The 23,134-nt window shown below is 41.2% G+C and overlaps 1 protein-coding gene across 8 annotated transcripts in view; it reads left to right on the top strand.

The window, feature by feature from the left end:
• Positions 1–23,134, top strand: part of SPAG9 (sperm associated antigen 9) — a 154,510-nt gene that overhangs the window by 27,365 nt on the left and 104,011 nt on the right. For all 8 annotated transcript variants that reach the window (XR_010153334.1, XR_010153333.1, XM_001171158.7 and 5 more), the window contains exon 2: positions 13,231–13,351. Coding sequence is in view for 4 of the 8 variants with exons in the window: in XM_001171158.7 (XP_001171158.1) it covers positions 13,231–13,351 (121 nt within the window). In the remaining 4 variants the exon portion in view is untranslated. The remainder of the gene's footprint in view (positions 1–13,230; positions 13,352–23,134) is intronic.

The raw sequence follows: 23,134 nt of genomic DNA, 5'->3' as shown, positions 1-23,134 counted from the left end.
GAGACATTTGCTTGCTCTGTAGCCCAGGCAGGCGTGCAGTGGTGTGATCATAGCTCACTGCAGCTTAGAACTCCTGGGCTAAAGCAATCCTCCCAGTTTAGCTTCCTGAGTAGCTAGAACTACAGGTGTCTGCCACCACGTCCAGCTAAATTTTTCTTTTTCTTTTTTTCTTTTTTTTTTTTTTGTAGAGACAAGGGTCTCTCTATGTTCCCCAGGCTGTTCTCAAACTCTCGGCCTCAAGTGATCTTCCCACCTTTGCCTCCCAAAGCACTGAGATTACAGGCGCGAGCCACTGTGCCTGGCCAAGCCAATTTTTCACCATAATATTAAGGCAGGCCAAAGACTATATCATTGTATCTTTAGGAGATAGGGCTGTTTAACAAATATAACCACAACACCATTAACACATCTAAAACTTATAAACAATTACTCTTTAATAATATTTAATACTTAATAAGTGTTCATATTTCCCTAATTGTCTCTTAAATGTAGTTTTGTAGTTGGTTGTTTTCAATCAGTATCTAAACAAGAGAGTCTATACATTTATACTTGGTTCAATATGTCTCAAGTTCCTCTTTATATATAATGGTTCTTTTTTTCTTTTTTTCCCCACTTGACATTTATTGTAGAAGAAACCAAATCATTTGTGTTAAAAAATTTTCCACATTTTGGACTTGGAAGGGATTATATCCCTTGAGTGTTATTTAATATGGTCTTCAATCCTGTCTTATTTCTTAAAAGAAATTACATTTAAAAACAATTACATTTAACTAACTAATATAATATCTTGATGGACACTTAATAAGCCAGCCCTTTATTTGATACTATTTTTTAGACAAGTACTATAGTCAAAGTATTTAAATGGCTATTCTTTTTCTTTTCTTTCTTTTTTCTTCTGCATCTTTACTCCGACAAGCAACAACCTTTAGGGATTTTTTTTTTTTTTTTTTTAACTTTGGGAGCTTGTCTTTTCAAAGTATTCATTTGTTTTTCCCCAGAACAGTGTGGCGAAACAGTCCCTATAAGCCACCTGGACTTAAAAGCATTTTGCTTCATCACAAAGCTTACTCTTTTTAGATCCTGACATAAGTCTGTATTGTCCACTGATTTTTTTTTTTTAACAGTGTCTAGTTGCTCCCAGGAGAGTTGTCTGAAGTCACTTTAATGTTGTTGCTGGCCTATTAGTTATTGAAAGGGAAGAGGGGTATTTAGTGAAGATGTATTATTATACCTGCTGAAAAAGCTCATTCACAGGCCCTTAATCCCCCTAGCCCTTAAAAAAAAGTGGGTATGTGTGTGAGAAAAACAGAAAAGGGGAGGAGTATGTGCGTTTCATACCAACATACCTGAGTGATCTGACAAATGCTTGTGCTGAGGGGACTCGCTGGAATTTCCAGGGCTAATATGGTTTTATAATATGCAAAAAACAACAACAACAACAAAACAGAAAAACAAAAAAAACTGCTGCGCCTCTCCTGCCACGATTTTGCTGTTGGCCTAACCCTATCGTGGTTATTCTAAGGTTTGCCAAGCGTAGTAGAGGGTGACCAACTTATAAAGTCATGCCACTGGCAAGCAATTAAGTCACATTAAATCAGTAATGACTATCCTAGACTTTTTATGAGCATTCATTTCCTTTTTTTTTTTTTTTTTTTTGTATACAGGGTCTTGATCCGTCGCCCTGGCTGGAGTGCAGTGGCTCACTCTCAGCTCACTGCAACCTCTGCCTCCTGGGCTTGGTGATCCCCTCCCACCTCAGCCTTTGAGTAGCTGGGACTACAGATACACACCACTACACCAGGCTAATTTTCATATTTTTCGTGGAGACAGGGTTTCGTGGAGACAGAGTCATATTGCCCAGGCTGGTGTCGAACTCCTGAGCTTGAGTGATGAGCCCTCCTTGGCCTCCCAAAGTGCTGGGATTATACAAGCGTGAGCCACCGTGCCTGGCCTGTGCTTTTTCTTGTTCACATATGTAATTTCAGTGTGGTTACATTATATGCAGACTTGAACTATGTGATTTTTAAAAGTTTCATTTCATATTCAGAGTTTGAAATGTTACCTTCTTATTTCAGAAAGTCTTCAGAAATCATGTTATATGCAAGCGTGACTGAGCTGTAAACCAATGTTGTGCTGTTATCCTATGTTGGTATTACCTAGGCAGTAACAGAAATATCAGCCATCTCTTATCAGCCTTAACCTCAATTAGGTGACTGTTGAATTATGCAAGATCTTTTGTAAATCGATCTTTTTTATAAAATGTAATTACCCATGATTAAGACCTTTCATCTTCTGTTAAATTTCAATCAATAGAACATAGGGCTCTCTTGTAACTTACTACATTTCCCAGTACCTTGGAATATTTAAAACAATAGGGGCTCAAGTTGTGTTTTGAAAAGATGGATGGATGAATGTAATCTTTTTTTTTGAGATGGAGTCTTGCTCTGTTGCCCAGGCTGGACTCGGCTCACTGCAACCTCTGCCTCCCAGGTTCAAGCAGTTCTCCTGTCTCAGCCTCCCCAGTACCTGGGATTACAGGCATCTGCCACCACACCTGGCTAATTTTTGTATTTTTAGTAGAGATGGGGTTTTGCCATGTTGGCCAGGCTGGTCTTGAACTCCTGACCTCATGATCTGCCCACCTCGGCCTCCCAAAAGTGCTGGGATTACAGGCTTGAGCCACCGCACCTGGCCAAGTGGAATCTTGTCTTTTTTACTTGCTTTGTGAATCAGAGAGATTCTCAACTTATTCTTTAGTTTATAGTTTACCTTTACATCGACTCAAAATTTAATGGTGAATTGTAGTTACCTGGGCATGCCATGATCTTTAGACGTTTGCATGTGCTGTGACCTCTGCCTGGAATGTCTTTATCTCAGTAAAGGTTTTAGGCAAACCATTCCTTTTAGAGTAAGCTAAAATGACTTCTCTCTTTTTAAAAAAATAGTATATATGGCCGGGCACGGTGGCTCACGCCTGTAATCCAGCACTTTGGGAGGCTAAGGCAGGTGGATCACCTGAGGTCAGGAGTTCGAGACCAGCCTGGCCAACATGGTGAAACCTTGTCTCTACTAAAAATACAAAAAATTAGCTGGGCATGGTGGTGGGTGCCTGTAATCCCAGCCACTCGTGAGGCTGAGGCAGGGAGAATTGCTTGAATCTGGTAGGCAGAGGTTGCAGGGAGCCAAGATCATGCCACTGCACTCCAGCCTGGGTCACAGAGCGAGACTCCATATCAAAAAAAAAAAAGTGTGTGTGTGTGTATATATATATATATATGTGTATATATATATATAAAATAAAGTGTATATATATATACATATAATAAGTAGATATACACATATATATTATAATTATATATATATAATTTTATTTCAATATTTTTTGGGGAACAGGTAGTTTTTGGTTACATGGATAAGTTCTTTAGCGGTGATTTCCGAGATTTCGGTGCACCTGTCGACTTCTTTTTTGTTTGTTTGTTTTTTTGTTTTTTTTGAGACAGAGTTTCACTCTTGTTGCCCAGGCTGGAGTGCAATGGCACAATCTCACCTCAGTGCAACCTCTACCTCTTGGGTTCAAGTGATTCTCCTGCCTCAGCCTTCCAAGTAGCTGGGATTACAGGCGCCCGCCACCAGGCCCAGCTAATTTTTGTATTTTTAGTAGAGACAGGGCTTCACCATGTTGGCTAGGCTGGTCTCGAACTCCTGACCTCAGGTGGTCCACCTGCCTCGGCCTCCCAAAGTGCTGGGATTACAGGCATGAGCCACTGTGCCTGGCCCAACTTCTGTTTTGTGTGTGTGTGTGTGTGTGTTTTGTTTTGTTTTGTTTTTGAGACAGAATCTCCCTCTGTTGCTCAAGCTGGAGTGCAGTGGCGCAATCTTGCTCACCGCAACCCCTGCCTACCAGGTTCAAGCGATTCTCCTGCCTCAGCCTTCCGAGTAGCTGGGACTACAGGCGGGTGCCACCTCGCCTGGCTAATTTTAGTATTTTTAGTAGATGCGGGGTTGCACCATGTTGGCCAGAGTGGTCTCCATCTCTTGACCACATGACCCACCTGCCTCGGCCTCCCAAAGTGCTGGGATTACAGGCGTGAGCAACTGTGCCCACCTCCCATTTTTTTTTTTGAGACGGAGTCTCACTCTGTCGCCCAGGCTGGAGTGCAGTGGCACGATCTCGGCTCACTGCAAGCTCTGCCGACCAAGTTCACGCCATTCTCCTACCTCAACCTCCTGAGTAGCTGGGACTACAGGTGCCCGCCACCAAGTCCGGCTAATTTTTTTTGTATTTTTAGTAGAGACGAGGTTTCACCGTGTTAGCCAGGTTGGTCTCGATCTCCTGATCTCGTGATCTGCCCACCTTGGCCTCCCAAAGTACTGAGATTACAGGCGTGAGCCACTGTGCCCAGCCTTGACTTCCCTTTTTTAAAGCAGATTTAGTCACTTCTTCCTCTCTGCTTTCATTATAGCACTTAGCGTGTTACACTGTAAATGTTTATGATACGTCTTTGATGGCTCTCATACAGTGAGTACTCCTATTGGATGGGTGGGCAGAGTTTTAGTTTTATATTTAACTGTTATTTTATCTAAGAATAAGTCTTATGAATGACATTACCTAGTTTGTAGTAAATATCATCATGCTGCCTAACTGCCTAGCATTTGGAGAATAGGCATTGTGAATAGGTGTGTGGCTTAACTATTACAACAGCTTTTTCCTAGTCTCTTAACTATGACAAGTTTTTCTTTGACTACAAAGTGACAGACTGGGATGTTTCCTATTTTTATGTTATCTCAGTTAGTGTGTTAAGTGGAAATTATAGAAGTAGAAGGCAGACATGTTTCTTTGAAGTAAATCAAGAAGACTTTAAAAAGAGGGTCAGGGCCAGGCATGGTCGCTCATGCCTATAATCCCAGCACTTTGGGAGGCTGAGGCAGGAGGATCGCTTGAGCTCAGGAATTCGAGACCAGGCTGGGCAACATGGTGAGACCTTGTCTCTACTAAAAATAAGAAATAAAAAAAATTTAGCTGGGTATAGTGGCACATGCCTGTAGTCCCAGCTACTCAGAAGGCTGAGGTGGGAGGATCGCTTGAGCCCAGGAAGTCGAGGCTGCAGTGAGCCATGATTGTACCACTTCACTTCCAGCCTGGATGACAGAACAACACCTCGTCTCTAAAAAATAAGTAAATGAAAATTAAAAATTAAATTAAACAATAAAGAAGGTCAGCCATGCTTGTACTATACAAACCTAGTAAGGAGGTTCAGCAGAACTCATGTGCTACCAGCCCAACTAAGATCTCTGAACGTAGAAGGGAAGCAGAAAGCCCTGAGAACTTTCTTTTTAGTGTAACCCATGCCACTCATTGCCCAAGTATTTTGTTGATAGTATGAAAAGGTTAGGTATAGAGACAAAGAAACTATTCTCATTACTTCCCTTATGCTATACCTCCAGCCTTCATCCAGGAAAAAAGAGGACTCTTACTAGGACCACGAATCCAAACCTTTTTCTGCCAAGAGCTGTATTTTGGCATCTGTTTGAATTTCATGACACCGTCTCTGTTTCTATTCCTGTTTTCTCATTCATAAATTCTTATATCAATGTTTCCCACTTTCACATGATTGCTAATTGCTATATAGAGCTATGCCATTTCTGAAGTATTTTTGTAATTATGAGTGTTCTGCTTTCTGAGCTATTCTACCCTACAGCAACTTCTGTTTATGAGGTTACCTATATTGTCAGGGATATTTCTCAAAACAGTGGCCCAAAACTAGACTATTTGATGGATATTTTTCTTGGATAGCAATTTAGAAACTTCCAGTCACTTGTTACTTTTTCTTGATTCTTGATTATTCTTTGAAAGTTAGTATTACATTTATCCTACTCAGCTCTCAGTGCCCTGTGTAAGCTATTAGGGATGTCTTATCAGAACTGAGGAACTTTTATTTTTGTTGCATATTAGTGATTAGCATTTTATTTATTACTTTATTATTTTATTTGTTTTTTGAGACGGAGTCTCACTCTGTCACCCAGGCTGGAGTGCAGTGGCGCCATCTCAGCTCACTACAACTTCTGCCGCCTGGGTTCAAGCAATTTTCCTACCTCAGCCTCCCAAGTAGCTGGGATTACACACACCTGCCACCACGCCCAGCTAACTTTTGTGTTTTTAGTAGAGACTGAGTTTCACCATCTTGGCTAGGCTGGTCTTGAACTCCTGACCACCCACCTTGGCCTCCCAAAGTGCTGGGATTATAGGCATGAGCCTGTAATTTTTGGAGACAGAGTCTTGCTCCATTGCCCAGGCAGGAGTGAAGTGGTGGGATGTCGGCTCATTACAGCCTCCACCTCCTGGGTTCAAGCGATTCTTGTGCCTCAGCCTCCCGAGTAGCTGTGACTACAGGTGCATGCCACCATGCCTGGCTAATTTTTTTTTTTTTATCGTGTTTTCAGTAGAGATGGGGTCTCACCATGTTGCTCAGGCTGGTCTCAGATTCCTAAGCTCTGGCAGTCTGCCCACCTCGGCCTCCCAAAGTGCTAGGATTACAGGAATGAGCCACTGCACATGGCTGTGATTAGCATTTTAAATGAGGATGGCAGCTGTACGTTTCCAAACCAAGACTTAATACACATTTAAAATTGGGATTTTCGGCCGGGTGTGGTGGCTCACACCTGTAATCCCAGCGCTTTGGGAGGCCGACTCAGGCAGATCACCTGAGGTCAGGAGTTTGAGACCAGCCCAGCCAACATACTGAAACCCTGTCTCTACCAAAAATACGAAAATTAGCTGAGTGTGGTGATGCATGCCTGATTCAGCTATGGTGATTCAGCTACTCCAGAGGCTGAAGCACGAGAACTGCTTGAATCCAAGAGGTGGAGGTTGCAGTGAGCTGAGATTGCACCACTGTACTCCAGCCTGGGCGACAGAGTGAGACTCTCTGTCTCAAAAAAAAAAAAAAAAAAAAGGGATTTCCAAGAGGATAAAAAATTATTTTTACAAAATCAACCTCAATAGTGTTTATAAATGGGGAAAAATCCTCCTTGATTTCTTTTAGAACTTGAAGATGCACTGATAAATGTATATAGCTTTGAGTTTTACCTATTTATCTTTCTGGGTATAAGATCTGTTTTCACAATATACTCAAAAGAGTTTATGATTCCAAGAAGTTTAAGATCTACTTAGAACAAGAAAGGAGAAAATGTGCACACGTTTGTGAAAGACAACATTCCATTTTGTAATCTCTAAGTTTATCTGTTTTAATTTGTTTGAAGGAAATGACTCAAAGTATGTATTTGCTTTGAAATATTTTTATTATTGCTCGTACTTTCCTGTGAAAGGAAACTAAAGAAACGAGATTTCTCTTTGGAGAAAATAGCCTTGCCAATCCAAGACCTGTCACATCACTTAAAAAAAAATCTCTTTTCTCTCTGCCATATTTATTTAAAGTGATATAGATAAAAAGCCTCAGTAGTCGTAATAAAACGTGAAAAATTCTGAAGCTTGAATCATTCCACAAAGGTAGGTCTTTTTGGAATTGTCATATTCTGTGGTATCCATCTTCTGAAGCTGAACTTGGTCGCTAAGCAACAAAGCAGATGTGAAACTGTGTGTCCCTTATTAGGTGTCTCCTATTAGGCAGAAAGGAGTTGTAAATAAGCAAAATAGTGGTAAAAATTTTTGGTAGCAGTTTAGTAGCACAGCATCTTCATAATGCTATATGTTTTTTTAAATAGTATTTTATCCATAGCACAAAAGATGCCTAAGATAAGAATTTCTGGGCTGGGTGCGGTGGCTTACGCCTGTAATCCCAGCTCGGCCTCCCAAAGTGCTGGGTTCACCTGAGGTCAGGAGTTGGAGACCAGCCTTGCCAACAAGGTGAAACCACATCTCTATTAAAAATACCAAAATTACAAAATTAGCCAGGCATGGTGGCTCATGCCTGTAATCCCAGCTACTGGGGAGGCTGAGACACGAGAATTGCTTGAACCTGGGAGGTGGAGGCTGCAGTGAGCCAAGATCATGCCACTGCACTCCAGCCTGGGCAACAGAGCCAGACTCCATCTCAAAAAAAATAAATAAATAAAAAGCAAAATAGTGGTAAAATTTTTTGTTAGCAGTTTGATAGCACAGCATCTTAAGTGTTACTTGGTAAACATAATGCTGTATGTTCTTTAAAACAGCATTTTATCCGTAACACAAGAGGTGCCTAATATAAGAATTTCTGGACTGGGTGCAGTGACTCACGCCTGTAATCCCAGCACTTTGGGAGGCCAAGACAGGCAGATCGCTTGAGGTCAGGAGTTCGAGACCATCCTGGCCAACATGGTGAAACCCCGTCTCTACTAAAAATACAAAAAAATTAGCTGGGCGTGGTAGCCCATGCCTGTAGTCCCAGCTATGCAGAGGCTGAGGCAGGAGTATTGCTTGGAGGCAGGAGTATTGCTTGAAGCCAGGAGATGGAGGTTGCAGTTAGCTGAGATGGCACCACTGCATTCCAGCCTGGGTGACAGAGCAAGACTCCATCTCCAAAAAAAAAAATTTTTTTTTTGGTTACTTTCCCAGATATAGTAGTTAAGTTAGCCAAGGGAGCATCATTTTCAAAGCAGGCCAAAAAATAATTACATTTTCCTATTAATTCTTAGTCTTTGCTTATATATCAAGGCAAAATGTTGAAATAACTTACTCAGACTTCATAGTTTCTGCTTTTCTATTTAACGTAACCTTACATCATCTGCTTGCATTCAGTTCTAGCCAATGAACACTTGGAAGGCAGGGCTAGTTGGATACTCATAGTCATGTTCCCTGTGCCTGGTACATAGTAAGTAGTCAGTAGATGTTTCTTGAATGAATGAATGATTTATTAGTTTGCCTCTTTTCCTATATTTACTGTAACCTTTACTTTTCCTATATATGGTCATCTTGAATATTCTGAAAAATAAACAATGACTTGATTTCCCCAGAAGTCCCACAAATATGAAATGTTTTCATAGAAAAGTATAGCGTAGAGGTGCTAAACTTGGGGGTTGTGGAAGGAACTACAGTGTCTCTAAGCCCTCTGAGAAAAATAGGTGGCATTTGACATGGGCGGGGGCGTTTTTTCTGGGGAAATATGGTTCATAGATGGATCAAATTTCCAAATTGGTCTTTGGACCCCCTAATGATTAAGAACCAATGTTATAGGGTTTGTAGTTTTCAGGCTTCAAAGATCAGGAAAGTTAAACATGGTGGCTCACACATGTAGTTCCAGCTACTCTGGAGGCTGAGGCAGGAGGGTTGCTTGAGCCCAGGAGTCTGAGGCCAGCAGTTCAGCAGTTGTAGACCAGCCTGGCAACATAGTGAGACCTACATCTTAAATAAATAAATAAATAAATAAATAAATAAATAAATAAAGAGGCTGTGTGTGGTGGCTCACGCTTGTAATTCCAGCACTTTGGGAGGCCGAGGTGGGTGGATCACTTGAGGTCAGCAGTTCGAGACTGGCCTGGCCAACACGGTGAAACTCCGTCTCTACTAAAAATATACAAAAATTAGCCGGGTGCGGTGGCAGACACCTGTAATCCCAGCTGTGCAGGAAGCTGAGGCAGGAGAATCACTTGAACTCGGGAGCCAGAGGTTACAGTGAGCTGAGATGGTACCAGCGCACTCCAGCCTGGGGGACACAGCGAAACTCAGTCTCAAAAAAGAAAAAAAAAAAAAGAAAAAAGAAAAACCAACTCAAGCTTATGTAAAAAAGGAATGTATTGGATTTTGTAACTGCAAAGAACAAAGCACACTGGGAAAATTCTGGCTCCAGGAATCCTGGGTACAAATAGTATCTTTAATTAAAGTTTTTCTCCCCTTTGCTCTTTTTCTCTATATTGGCTTTAGTCTCAGGCCTGCTCTTCTCTATGCTGGAAAAAGATGTCAGTCTGCAGCCTAGGCCTGCTAGGTTTTTAGAGTTTAAGAACTGGCAGATGTCCCAGAGAGGACATCTCAGTCTGGTTCAAATCATGTGCCCACCCCTAGGGAGTTGGAGTCATCACCAATCAAATTACATGGACTGAATATACTTAGCATGAAACTGGAGAGAGAAAGTTCCCCAAAGGAACATAATGTGTGTAGACAAAAAAACAAAAACAAAAACCCATGTCCTCTGCAGTGATTGAAAAGTTTGAGGACAGTTAATATAGGTAATAGACTGACAATTTCACGTTAAAACTAGGATATATTGTAGTGATACCTAAGTTTTTTGTGAATTATAAATTTTTCTATAAGGGTTTCAGTTTTTTTAACTTGGAAAATTTTCTTCATTTATTCATTTGTTTAACAAATATTTGAGAACCTGCTATGTGTTGCTATCATCATTCTTTGTACTGGGTATACAGCAGTGAACAAAACAAAAATCCCTGACTTCATGGAACCCACATTCTAGTGAGGACAGACAAGTAATAAGTAACATTAATTACTAAAATAGCATGTTGGATGAGGTTAAGTACTCTAAAGAAAATAAACAGGGAGGAGAGATAGGGAGTAGGTATCACAGTTTTTTGTTGTTGTTGTTGTTGTTGTTGTTGTTGTTGTTTTGAGACAGTCTTGCTCTGTTGCCCAGGCCAGAATGCACTGCAGTGGCACAATCTAGGCTGACTGCAACCTCCATCTCCTGGGTTCAAGCAATTCTCCTGCCTCAGCCTCCCGAGTAGCTGGGATTACAGGCATGCACCACCATGCCTGCCTAATTTTTGTATTTAGTAGAGATGGGGTTTCACCATGTTGGCCAGGCTGGTCTCAAACTCCTGACCTTAAGTGATCCACCTGTCTTGGCCTCCCAAAGTGCTAGGATTACAGGCGTGAGCCACCATTCCTGGCCTGGTATCACAGTTTTAAATAGGTTGGCCAAAGAAGCCTTCACCAAGAAGGTGAGATTTGAACAAAGATGTGAAGGAAGTAAGTAGAGAGCAAGCTGTTTGGATATCTGGAAGAAGAGAATTCTAGGTAGTAGGAAGCAAGTGCTGAGGCTTGAAGTGTTTGAGGAACTGCATGGATGCTTGAATCAGAGAATGGGAAGGAGAAGAGGGTAGGAAGAGAAGTAGGGGATGATGTCAAAGAAGTAAGAGAATGGTGGAAGCATGTTATGTAGATCCTTAGAGGCTATGGTAAAGAATTTAAACCACTAGAGCATTTTAAGCAGAGGAGTAAATTGTTTTTACTTTTTTTTTTTTTTTTTTTTTTTTTTGAGACAGAGGTTTGCTCTTGTTGCTCAGGCTGGAGTGCAATGGCGTGATCTCAGCTCACTGCAACCTCTGCCTCCCGAGTTCAAGCAATTCGCCTGCCTCAGCCTCCCAAATAGCTGGGATTGCAGGCATGCGCCCCAGACCCAGCTAATTTTATATTTTTAGTAGAGACAGGGTTTCTCCATGTTGGTCAGGCTGGTCTCGAACTCCTGACCTCAGGTGATCTGCTCGCCTTAGCCTCCCAAAGTGCTGGGATTACAGGCATGAGCCACTGCTCCTGGCCTGCTTTTTTTTCGAGAGGGGGTCTTGTTCTGTCGCCCAGGCTGGAGTTTAGTGGCGTGATCTCAGCTTACTGTAACCTCCGTCTCCTGGGTTCAAGCGATTCTCCTGCCTCAGCCTCCTCAGTAACTGGGATTACAGGAGCCTGCCACCACGCCCAGCTAATTTTTGTGTTTTTAGTAGAGACCGAATTTCACCATGTTGGCCAGGCTGGCTGACTTACTTTTTAAAGAATCCTCCTAGATCCTCTAGAATATATTGTAGAGGATTAGGGTGGAAGTAAGAAGACTAATTAGGAGACTTTCACTGTTGCAGTAATCCAGGCATTAGATGATTGTGGCACACACCAGGATGGTGGTGGAAATGATGAAAAGCGGTCAGATCTGAAGGTAGATTTGCTGATGGATTGGATATGTGAGGTACTAGAGAAACAGAAGAGTCAAAGCTGACTCCAGAGTTTTGGTCCTGAGCAACTGACCACAGTAATTTAATGAGCTAGAGAAGACCAGGAGAGGAGCAAGTTTTCACATGCTCAATTTAAGAATTTAAGATGCTTTTTTTTTTTTTGAGATAGAGTCTTGCTCTGTAGCCCAGGCTGGAGTGCAGTGGTGCAATCTCGGCTCACTGCAACTTCCACCTCCCGGGTCCCGGTTCAAGCAACTCTCCTGCCTTAGCCTCCCAAGTGGCTGGGATTACAGGAACGTGCCACCATGCCCAGCTAATTTTTGTATTTTTAGTGGAGACAGGGTTTCAGCATGTTGGCCAGGTTGGTCTTGAACTCCTGACCTCGTGATCTGCTCTCCTCAGCCTCGCAAAGTGCTAGGATTACAGGCGTGAGCCACCACACCCAGCCTTAAGATGCTTTTTAGACATCCAATTGAAGTTTTCTAGTAGGCAGTTGGACATACAAATCTGGAATTCAGGTCTGGGCTAGAGATAGAAATTCAGAAGTTGTCAGCATATAGTTTGTACTTAACGCCATGAAACTGGATGCGATCACTAGGGAATAAGTGTAAACAAGGAAGAGAAGATGTGTCCAAGGACGGAGCATGCCAATGTTAAGAAGTTGGGAGAAAAGGAGGTACTACCAAAGAAGACCAAGAACGAGCAGCAAACAAGAAAACATCCTGGTAGCCAAATTAAAAAAAAAAAAAAAAAGTTTTAAGGAGAGCGGATCACTTGTCAGATGTTGCTGATACAACAATCAAGATGAAGACCGAGATTTAATGATTGCACTTAGTGTTACGATCCTTGATGAGAACAGGTTTGGTAAGTTAGATTTGAGTGGTGGAGTTATTCCTAGAACATGTCCTTTTCTTAGGAATTTAAACTCCATGGTTCAGGTGAATCTATGACTATTAATCACACAACCATTTAACAAATATTTATTGATTATTCCATCATTCTTTTGTTCTCTATTGTACATGTTATAGATTTTTAAGTTGTCTGGAAGTCAAGATGCATATGCAAGTATACAAAAGGGTTTATATATTTGTAGTAAGATATGTATATCATATGGAATGCCTATAACATGAAGTGGAAACAACTTAATTATTTTGTTATTTTTTCTTCTATATTTGGGAGTTTTTTAAACTTAATTTTTATAGAAAAACTAAAAATCAACCCAAGGTCATAATTCTGAGATCTAAGTAGTTAATACCTAATTGTGATTATTGATTCCAAGAAATAATAGGAGTTGAAAATGTAAAGTTTAATTTCTCTGATTAAATTTATATTGTTCTTCTTTATTAGAAATTCATTGAATTTGAAGACTCTCAAGAACAGGAAAAAAAGGACTTACAGACCCGAGTGGAATCTTTAGAATCTCAAACAAGACAACTTGAGCTGAAAGCGAAAAACTATGCTGACCAGAGTAAGTAAAACATTTCTTCTCATAAGTACACTAAAGACTGGGCTTGGCCAGACGTGGTGGCTCACGCCTGTAATCCCAGCACTTTGGGAGGCTGAGGTAGGAGGATCACTTGGGTTCAGGAGTTCAAGACCAGCCTGGTCAACATGGTGAAACCTCGTCTCTACTAAAAATACAAAAATTAGCTGAGCATGGTTGTGCATGCCTGTAATCCCAGCTACTTAGGAGGCTGAGGCACGAGAACCATTTGAATCCGGGAGGCAGAGGCTGCAGTGAGCCAAGATGGTGCCACTGCACTCCAGCTTGAGCAACAGAATGAAACTGTGTCCCCCCACCCCCCAGAAAAAAAAAAAAAGGAATTGGCTCTAATGGTGCAATGACTCATCCTGAAATTCGACTAAGGTTCTAAATACAAACTTGGAATTGTCATCCCAGACTCAAGAGTGAGACCTAGGACCTAGGGTTAGTTCTTTTTTATTCACATTTTCACATGGTACCCATGTGTGCAGAACTGACTAAACCAGATATATCGATCAGACTCACTTCAATTTAGATCTCAGCCTTTGTTTGTAGTTAACATTATGCTTTAACCATTATGCAAGTGTGTGTGTATGTGTGGATCATTTCCTCTAATTTTGATCAAGTACACAAAGCTCCATTTTTTCTGTTTTGCTTTGAAATGTAAAAATGTAAGGTAAACTTACAGCTTTGAAGTATGTATTTAAAAATTACCTAAGCATGTAATTAGATACTGGAGAAAAAAAAGCACTGAATCCTCTTTTTTGCTCCTTTTTTTTAATGGAAAAATGGGGCCATTTGGGGGGAATAGAACTTCATTTTTCAGAATCATTTTATTTTTAATATAATTTCATATTATCTTGGTTTTTAAAATTATTGTTTCAAACCTCAAGGATGATTTTCCCCTTTGGCTAATAAAAACAGACCTAATTAAGTCAAAATTAGAAAAAAAAAAAAAGGTGAGAAACTTTATGGCCTATTTTCATGTCTGATATAGGTAGGCAGACAATTCTCTGCTTTTCTCCCAGCATTGTAAACTTTCAGAATCCTAGGGAGCAAAGGATGGCCAGGCAGCTACTCTATCCACATTACTCATTAAGGCTACATAGTGACACCAGCTATAAAGGTACAGCCATTCATGATGGAATGCCTTCGCCAGCAGTCTTGGGGCGTGTGTGAGAACTGACTGTTCTCTCTAGTACTCTGGAAAGACGGAATAGAGCTAAATTAAAACCACTGGAAATCTGGAGTTCAAGCATTCTAGAATTCAAGGAGAACTCAAGTGGCTATTAAGCAGATGTCCTAGAAGAGGGCCAATGGATGTTTGGTAACAGAAGCCAACTTGAGTGAGAGAAAATGAGCCATGTGTCATGCTTTGTGTTTTTAGCCTTGTGGATACCCAGAGTTGTTGGATACCTTTGTTACCATTGAATACATTGAGTGACTTCTATGATTTCTACCATAGAAATTTGAGGTTTGCTGGGTATGATGGCTCATGGCTGTAATCCCAACACTTTGGGAGGTGAAGGTGGGAGGACTGCTTGAGCCTTGGAGTTTGAGACCAGCCTGAGCAAGATAGCGAGATCCTGTCTTTATGATAAAAAAATTAAGAAAACGAGGCCAGACGCGGTGATTCACACTTGTAATCCCAGCACTTTGGGAGGCTGCTGAGGCGTGCAGATTGCTTGAGCTCAGGGTTTCGAGACCAGCCTGGGCAACATGGTGAAACCCCATCTCTACCAAAAATACAAAAATTAGCTGGGTATGATGGTGCGCACCTGTAGTCCCAGCTATTTGGGAGGCTGAGGTGGGAGGATCGCTTGAGCTTGGGAGGTGGAGGTTGCAGTGAGCTGAGATTGCACCACTACACTCCAGGCTGGGTAAGAGAGTGAGACCCTGTCTCAAAAGAATAAAAAAATTTGAAATCTCGGAGGACTGCATGATGGACTCCACAGGGCATCCACTAATAGATATAGTACTGTAGTCACATTACTATGAATACTATTCATCTGGAGAAATGGTCTTGTGGCAATTGCAAGCTTTTGGTACATTTCAAGAGTTGAGCCTTTTCTGTTCAAGAAAGAAAATTTAACTATTGGAGGTAATGTTTAAATCCTAATTTGATTGTACTTTTTTTAAAATAGAGACAAGGCCAGGCACGGTGGGTCACGCCTGTAATCCCAGCACTTTGGGAGGTCGAGGCGGGCGAATCACCTGAGGTCAGGAGTTTGAGACCACCCTGACCAACATGGAGAACCCCGTCTCTACTGAAAATACAAAATTAGCCGGACATGGTGGCACTTGCCTGTAATCTCAGCTCCTCGGGAGGCTGAGACAGGAGAATCGCTTGACCCCGGGAGGTGGAGGTTGCAGTGAGCCGAGATCACACCATTACACTTGGCCTGGGCAACAAGAGTGAAACTGTCTCAAAGAAATAGATAGCTAGCTAGCTAGATAGCTAGATAGCTAGATAGCTAGATAGATAAGATAGATAGAGACAAGATCTCATTATGTTGCCCAGGCTGGTCTCGCACTTCTGGGCTTCAAAGTGCTGGGATTTCAGACATGAGCCACTATGCCTAGCATGAAGGGATTATATAATCTTTTAGAACCAAACACTAAAGACACAGTTGACAGACTCAGCCTACCTTTCATTGTTTTACGTATTAAGTTTTCTTGTTGATATCTGCAGGGTACACAAAGTTTTCTTTCTGTCTTTTTTTTTTTTAAGACGGAGTCTTGTTCTATCGCCCAGGCTGGAGTGCAGTGGTGTGAGCTCGGCTCACTGCAACCTCCGCCCCCTGGGGTCAAGTGATTCTCCTGCCTCAGCCTCCCAAGTAGCTGGGACTACAGGCATGCACCACCATGCCTAGCTAATTTTTGTATTTTTAGTAGAGATGGAGTTTCACCATGTTGGCCAGGCTTGTCTCGAACTCCCAACCTCAGGTGATCCGCCTGCCTTGGCCTCCCAAAGTACTGGGATTACAGGTGTGAGCCACTGCGCCCAGCCTGGGTACCAAGTTTTCAATAAGAAATTATTATTTATTGAAACCGGATCTCACTCTGTCTAACGTGTGCAGTGGCAGGATCGCTGTTCACTGCGACTTGTGCTTCCTGGGCTCAATCGATCCTCTAGCCTCAGCCTCCTGAGTAACTGAGACTACAGTCACAAGCCACCATGCCTGGCTAATTTTTGTATTTTTTGTAGAGACAGGGTTTCGCCATGTTGCCCAGGCTGGTCTTGAACTCCTGAGCTCAAAGCAGTCCGCCCGCCTCGGCCTCCCAAAGTGCTGGCATTACAGGCATGAGCCACCTTGCCCAGCCTGAAAAAATTTTTTTTCTTTTTCTTTTTTCTTTTCCTTTTTTTTGAGATGGAGTCTTGCTTTGTCACCCAGGCTAGAGTGCAGTGGCGCGATCTCGGCTCACTGCAACCTCTGCCTCCTGGATTCAAGTGATTCTCCTGCCTCAGCCTTCCTAGTAGCTGGGATTACAGGTGCCTGCCATCACCCCCGGCTAATTTTTTGTATTTTTAGTAGAGACAGGGCTTCACTGTGTTAGCCAGGATGGTCTCAATCTCCTGACCTCGTGATCCACCTGCCTCGGCCTCCTAAAGTGCTGGATCTTTTTCTTTTTTTCTCAGAGACCGAGTCTGGCTCTGTGTCCCAGGCTGGAGTACAGTGACACGATCATAGCTCACTGTATCCTTGAACTCCCAGGCTCAAGTGATCCTCCCACCTTAGCCTCCCAAATAGCTGGAACTACAGGCATGAGCCACCATACCTGGCTAATTTTAAAACTTTTTGTAGAGATGGGGTCTTGTTATGTTGTTCAAGCTGGTCTCGAACTCCTGGTCTCAAGTGATCCTTGCACCTTGGCCCCCCAAATGCTGGGATTACAGGTGTAAGCCACTGCGCTCGACCAGAATTCCTTTTTTGACTTGGAAAGGAATTCCTTGTCTAAAATCCTTTTGTGCATTAAGTAATTGGCTTCTGTGATTAGAGGAAGAATTACCTTATACTTGAAATTGCATTTTTGATATCAAAGTACCTTTAAAATGTCTCACACTCAAAAAAGAAGCAGAACTGCTTCTTTTTTTCCCAAAAGTATCTAAGTGGAATGAATTACTAATTATTTCACATACATTAGCCCTTTTAATTACTAAATTTAAAAAATCTGTTTCCTATTCCTTTCTAATAAATGTAAACAAAATATAGTGGTTTCTTTTCTTCTTCTTCTTTTTTTTTTTTTTTTTTTTTTTGAGATGGAGTCTGGCTCTGTTGCCCAGGCTGGAATGCAATGGCTTGATATTGGCTCACTGCAACCTCCGCCTCCCAGGTTCAAGCGATTTTCCTGCCTCAGCCTCCCGAGTAGCTGGGATTACAGGCACCCATCATTATGCCTGGCTAATTTTTGTATATTTGTAGAGATGGGGTTTCACTATGTTGGCCAGGCTGGTCTTGAACTCCTGACCTCAGTTGATCCACCTGCCTCAGCCTCCCAAAGTGCTGGGATTACAGGCATGAACCACTGTGCCTGGCCTAGTGGTTTCTTAATTAAGGGAAGTGATCAATTTAGGGGACTGTTTGAGTATGTCAATTTTTTTTTCATTGTCCCAGATTTGTTATCCAGTCCAGAGAGTCATACCTTTTTTGGAATTGTCATATTCTGTGGTATCCATCTTCTCATTCCTCTCTCCAAAACCATTAATTATGTTTTCCATTTTAATTCAAAGACTTTATAAAAATGAGATCATTTAAAAAATAATTGACAATACTCTAGGGAAAGGAGGAAGAAATTCTTCATCAAGTATTAGATATGGTCTTGAGCTTAATTTGATCTAAAAACTTTATTTTTGTTATGAATATATTATCCTCCAAAGAATTTCTCCCCTGGGAGTCTGCTGTTCCTTTCTGAAATAAAGCTTGCTGTATAAAGAACAATTAAGGAACTTACAAACTGTGGTTAATCAAAATTGACCGTTCAGATGCACGAAGTTGATAACACGAAATCTTTTTTCTATGAACTGAGTTATTTTTTGAGCTGGACCCTTGCTCTGTCACCCAGACTGGAGTGCAGTAGCACCATCTCGGTTCACTCTGCCTCCTGGGTTCAAGCAATTCTCCTGCCTCAGCCTCCCGAGTAGCTGGGATTACAGGCGTGCACCACCATGCTTGGCTAATTTTTGTGTTTTTTTTGTTTTGTTTTGTTTTTATTTTTTTGAGACGGAGTCTTGCTCTGTCGCCCAGTCTGGACTGCAGTGGTGTGATCTTGGCTCACTGCAAGCTCTGCCTCCCGGGTTCATGCCATTCTCCTGCCTCAGCCTCCCGAGTAGCTGGGACTACAGGCGCCCGCCACCACGCCCAGCTTATTTTTTGTATTTTTAGTAGAGACGGGGTTTCAGCGTGTTAGCCATGATGGTCTCGATCTCCTGACCTTGTTAACCACCTGCCTCGACCTCCCAAAGTGCTGGGATTACAGGCGTGAGCCACCGCGCCTGGCCTAATTTTTGTATTTTTAGTAGAGACGGGGTTTCACCATATTGGCCAGGCTGGTCTCGAACTCCTGACCTTGTGGTCCGCCCACCTCGGCCTCCCAAAGTGTTGGGATTACAGGCGTGAGCCACCGTGCCCGGCCTGAGTCATCTTTTATTAATGCTTTGGAACTTACTCCCTTCTCCTGAAATTGGAGTCTTTTTCTCTTTTCTAGTGAATTGTTTTCCTTTCTCTTCCTTTTGTTTTTTTCTAAGCCTTAACTGGTGTAATATGAATCCTAAGTGTATCTTAAATTTTCTTCAGAGTTTTTATTTTACCACACTTAAACATTCCCCCAGTTTTTCTGGGGGGAAATTATTTGACTGTTTTTTCACTTTACCACCTTAGGTTTTTGTTTTTTGTTTTTGTTTTTAATCTGCAATATGAATCAAAGCTTCTTATTTTTAATTTTAAAAATTACTTATTTCTTAATTTTTTTGAGACATTCCAGCTCTATTGCCCAGGCTGGAATGCAGTGGTGTGATCATGGCTCACTGTAGCCTCAACCTCCCAGGCTCAAGCAGTACTCTCACCTCTGCTCCGAGTAGCTGGGACTACAAGCACATGCCACCACACGTGGCTAATTGTTTTTTTTTTTGAGACGGAGTCTTGCTGTGTTGCCCAGGCTGGAGTGCAGTGGCGTGATCTCGGCTCACTGCAAGCTCCGCCTCCTGGGTTCACGCCATTCTCCTGCCTCAGCCTCCCGAGTAGCTGGGACTACAGGCGCCCACCACCACGCCCGGAAAATTTTTGCATTTTTTCAGTAGAGATGGGGTTTCACCGTGTTAGCCAGGCTGGCCTCAAACTCCCGACCTCTGGTGATCCGCCCACCTCTGCCTCCCAAAGTGCTGGGATTACAGGCATGAGCCACCGCGCCCGGCTGAAGTTTTGTATTTTTTGTAGAGCCAAGGTTTTGCCATGTTGCCTAGGCTGGTCTCAAACTCCTAGGCTCAACAATCTGCTTGCTTTGATCTCTCTCATGTTAGAATTACAGGCATTAGCCACTGTACACAGCCTAAAAACTTCTTATTTTTTAAAAAGGTGATGTAGGAAGTAATCTTTAAGTATCATTAGTTTCCTATACTATTGGAAAACCAAGATTGGGAATGAGTGCTTTTTAAAAGATGAAAACAAATTGAAATAAATGTTATGTCAGGAGTTCATTAATTCTTGTTTTGTATAATAGAAAACAGATGATCTGGGCTAGCTAATCTTAATGTGACTGATTTTTTTTTTTTTTTTTTTGAGACAGAGTCTCGCTCTGTTGCCCAGGTTGGAGTGCAGTGGCGCGATCTCAGCTCACTGCAACTTCCGCCTCCCAGGTTCAAGAGATTCTTTCTGCCTCAGCCTCTTGAGTAGCTGGGACTTCAGGTGTGTGCCACCACACCTGGCTAATTTTTGTATTTTTAGTAGAGATGGAGTTTCACCCTTTTGGCCAGGCTGGTCTTGAACTCCTGACCTCAGGTGATACGCTCACCTTGGCCTCCCAAAGTGCTAGGATTACAGGCATGAACCACCATACCTAGCCTGATTTTTTGTTTTTTAAATAAAATATGAGACCAGGCGCGGTGGCTCACGCCTGTAATCCCAGCACTTTGGGAGGCCGAGGCAGGCGTATCACCTTAGGTCAGGAGTTCAAGACCAGCCTGGCCAAAAGGGTGAAACTCCGTCTCTACTAAAAATACAAAAATTAGCCAGGTGTGGTGGCGCATGCCTGTAATCCCACCTACTTGGAAGGCTGAGGCAGGAGAATTGCTTTAACCTGGGAGGCGGAGGTTGCATTGAGCCAAGATCACGCCACTGCACTCCAGCCTGGGCAATAAAGCAAGACTCAGTCTAAAACAAAAAAAGAAAATATGAATTTTGTGACAAAGTAAATGTAACCCAACATTTAATTTAAAATAAACATTTATTTAGGGGCACTGAGATGACTGTTGGCAGTACCTGTAGTGGGAGGAGAGGTGGATGCAATTTTTTTGTTGAGTGCCATTTGTTTGAGTGCTGGATGCCTTTTCTAGTTTTCATGTTTATACAGTGTATTAGTGTCTTTAATTTTAAAAGACTGAGTTTGTCAATTCTCATGAACATATTTTAGGAGCACACATCCCTTTTAAAAAATAGCCACAATAAAAATTCAAGTTCTGCTCTAAAGACTACTTCCTTTGTTAAAAGGGGAAATTTTGGTTAAAGTTATTTGCTATTTGAGAAGCAAGAAAAAGTAAAGAAATAGGAACTGAATTAAAAGACACACTTTACAGCTTTTGATAGTATGGAATCTATCATGTTGCATGATTTAACAATGTTGAAAAGTTGAGTCTATAATATGTTTTTTAACAATTTTTGGTCATGTTTGATTTTGGAGATTTCTGATTACTTTTCAAAATCTAAATGAATATAAGAAATATTTTTTTACTTTTTCCAACATGAATAAAGGATTTTTTAAAACGCTGTATATTATTCCTTATCTGGAGCAGCAATAATACGTCCTGTTAATATCTTATGAACCTTAAGGAAGAGTCTGTAATCGATATTGTGTGGAATAAGGAAGTTGTGAATTGAGAAAGCCTTGGTGCTTTTCAAGTGTGTAAGGAGTGTAATCAACTTTGCCATTCATAGTGTGGCAGTAATAGGTCTTTGTCAGAAAGTACTTTTTATATTTATTGTCTCTGTTGTATGTTGTGTATTTCTATCTTGTAAGCCAAATATCTAAAATTTGAGTCAAGCAAGTATAGATATTTTAATACAGTTGAAAATATTAAACTGGTCCAGTATGCCTAGCATTCTGCCTAGGTATGGTTGTGGTACACAAGAGTATGATATGGTCCTTGTGGTTAACGAAATCATAGTTTAGTGGGGGGAGGAAGGGGAAGATTATGCGTATGGCCTACTAGTCTTTTTCCCATATATATTATATTTTTATATCATTGCGGTTAGGATGTATATTTAATTTTGTATCTTTTCCTTAACATTATCATAAGTATTTTTCCTTGCTGTATAATCTTCATTATTATTTTTATGTCCACATAAATCCACCATCCAGAAGCTATGCCATCTATTAACAATTTTTGTTTTCCCTGAGGACTATGCTTTATTTTTTCCTCTAATGAGAATTATTTAATGGCCACTGTGTTTTTTACCATGGCAGCCCAGAAACAGAACAAACGTTGAAATGCAACCATAACAACTAGTTTGAACCTTACCTGGTTGGCATATTTAAATTGTTTTTTTTCTTGATCCACATTTTATACATGTATAATTAATATATTATGCTCTATTGTAAACTGTCTCAAATCCTTTGTGGAATGAAGAGGTGAATCAGGGTAAAATAAATGTAAGAAATTTAAAATAAAAAAACCAAAAACTTCTGTTGGTTGGTTGGTCATTTTTTCTGGTATACTGAATCATATTGCAGTAAATATTTTTTTACATCTACAAGTTTTCCCTTCTATTGGTAGTTTTCTTAGAATATATTTAAGGAAGTAGGTCAAAGAATTTTAGTGCTTTTTGGCATATAATAGTTTGGCCATTTCTAATGTCAATAGAATTGGAGAAGTAAGGGTTAGTAGTAAATTCCATTTTGCTTGTCATAACTTATGAATTTGAACCATTATTTACAGCATATTAGCACACAGAGCTGATATAGAATCATTTATTATTTGATTCTCTCTTAGGAAGCTTCTGTTGCCCTCAGGCTCCTTGGATTTACAACTTATTCTTCCCTGAGTATAGAGCCATTGCCTTTTGTGGAGAAGATGAAAAGATTTAGATGACAGTGATTTTTTTTTTTAGTGAGTACTTCTTAATTTGGTGGCTATGTTTTTTGGGGAGTACAGGTTTTTTTTTTTTTTTTTTTTAAGAGATGAGGGTCTAATTCCTGTGTTTAAGTGATCCTCCCACCTCAGCCCTCCTGTGAGGGAGCCCACCTCAGGTGCATGCCACTGCACCCGTGGCTGTGATTTTAAGCTGTTATATTTAGACTCTTCTTTAATTCCGCCCTTCCTTCCTTTAAATGAAAATTCGTCTTTTTGAATTAAATGGAAAAATGTTGTTGGCACTGAAGTCAAATGTGTTAGATCCTTATACTTTGACCTTTCTACCTTTTTCGTCCCCCATATAACATTCCTTTCCTTTTTACATCTTGTGTCAGGATCTTAGTCTAGTAAAATACCTGCAAGCCTTCACTTTGAAACATTATTATTAGAAGGAAAACACTTCTTATTTCTTGGTCATAAGAATA

This window comes from Pan troglodytes, chromosome 19, assembly GCF_028858775.2.
Source record: "Pan troglodytes isolate AG18354 chromosome 19, NHGRI_mPanTro3-v2.0_pri, whole genome shotgun sequence".
Taxonomy (NCBI): domain Eukaryota; kingdom Metazoa; phylum Chordata; class Mammalia; order Primates; family Hominidae; genus Pan; species Pan troglodytes.
The sequence above is the reverse complement of the archived record's forward strand: the minus strand, read 5'-3'. Positions and strand labels throughout refer to the sequence as shown.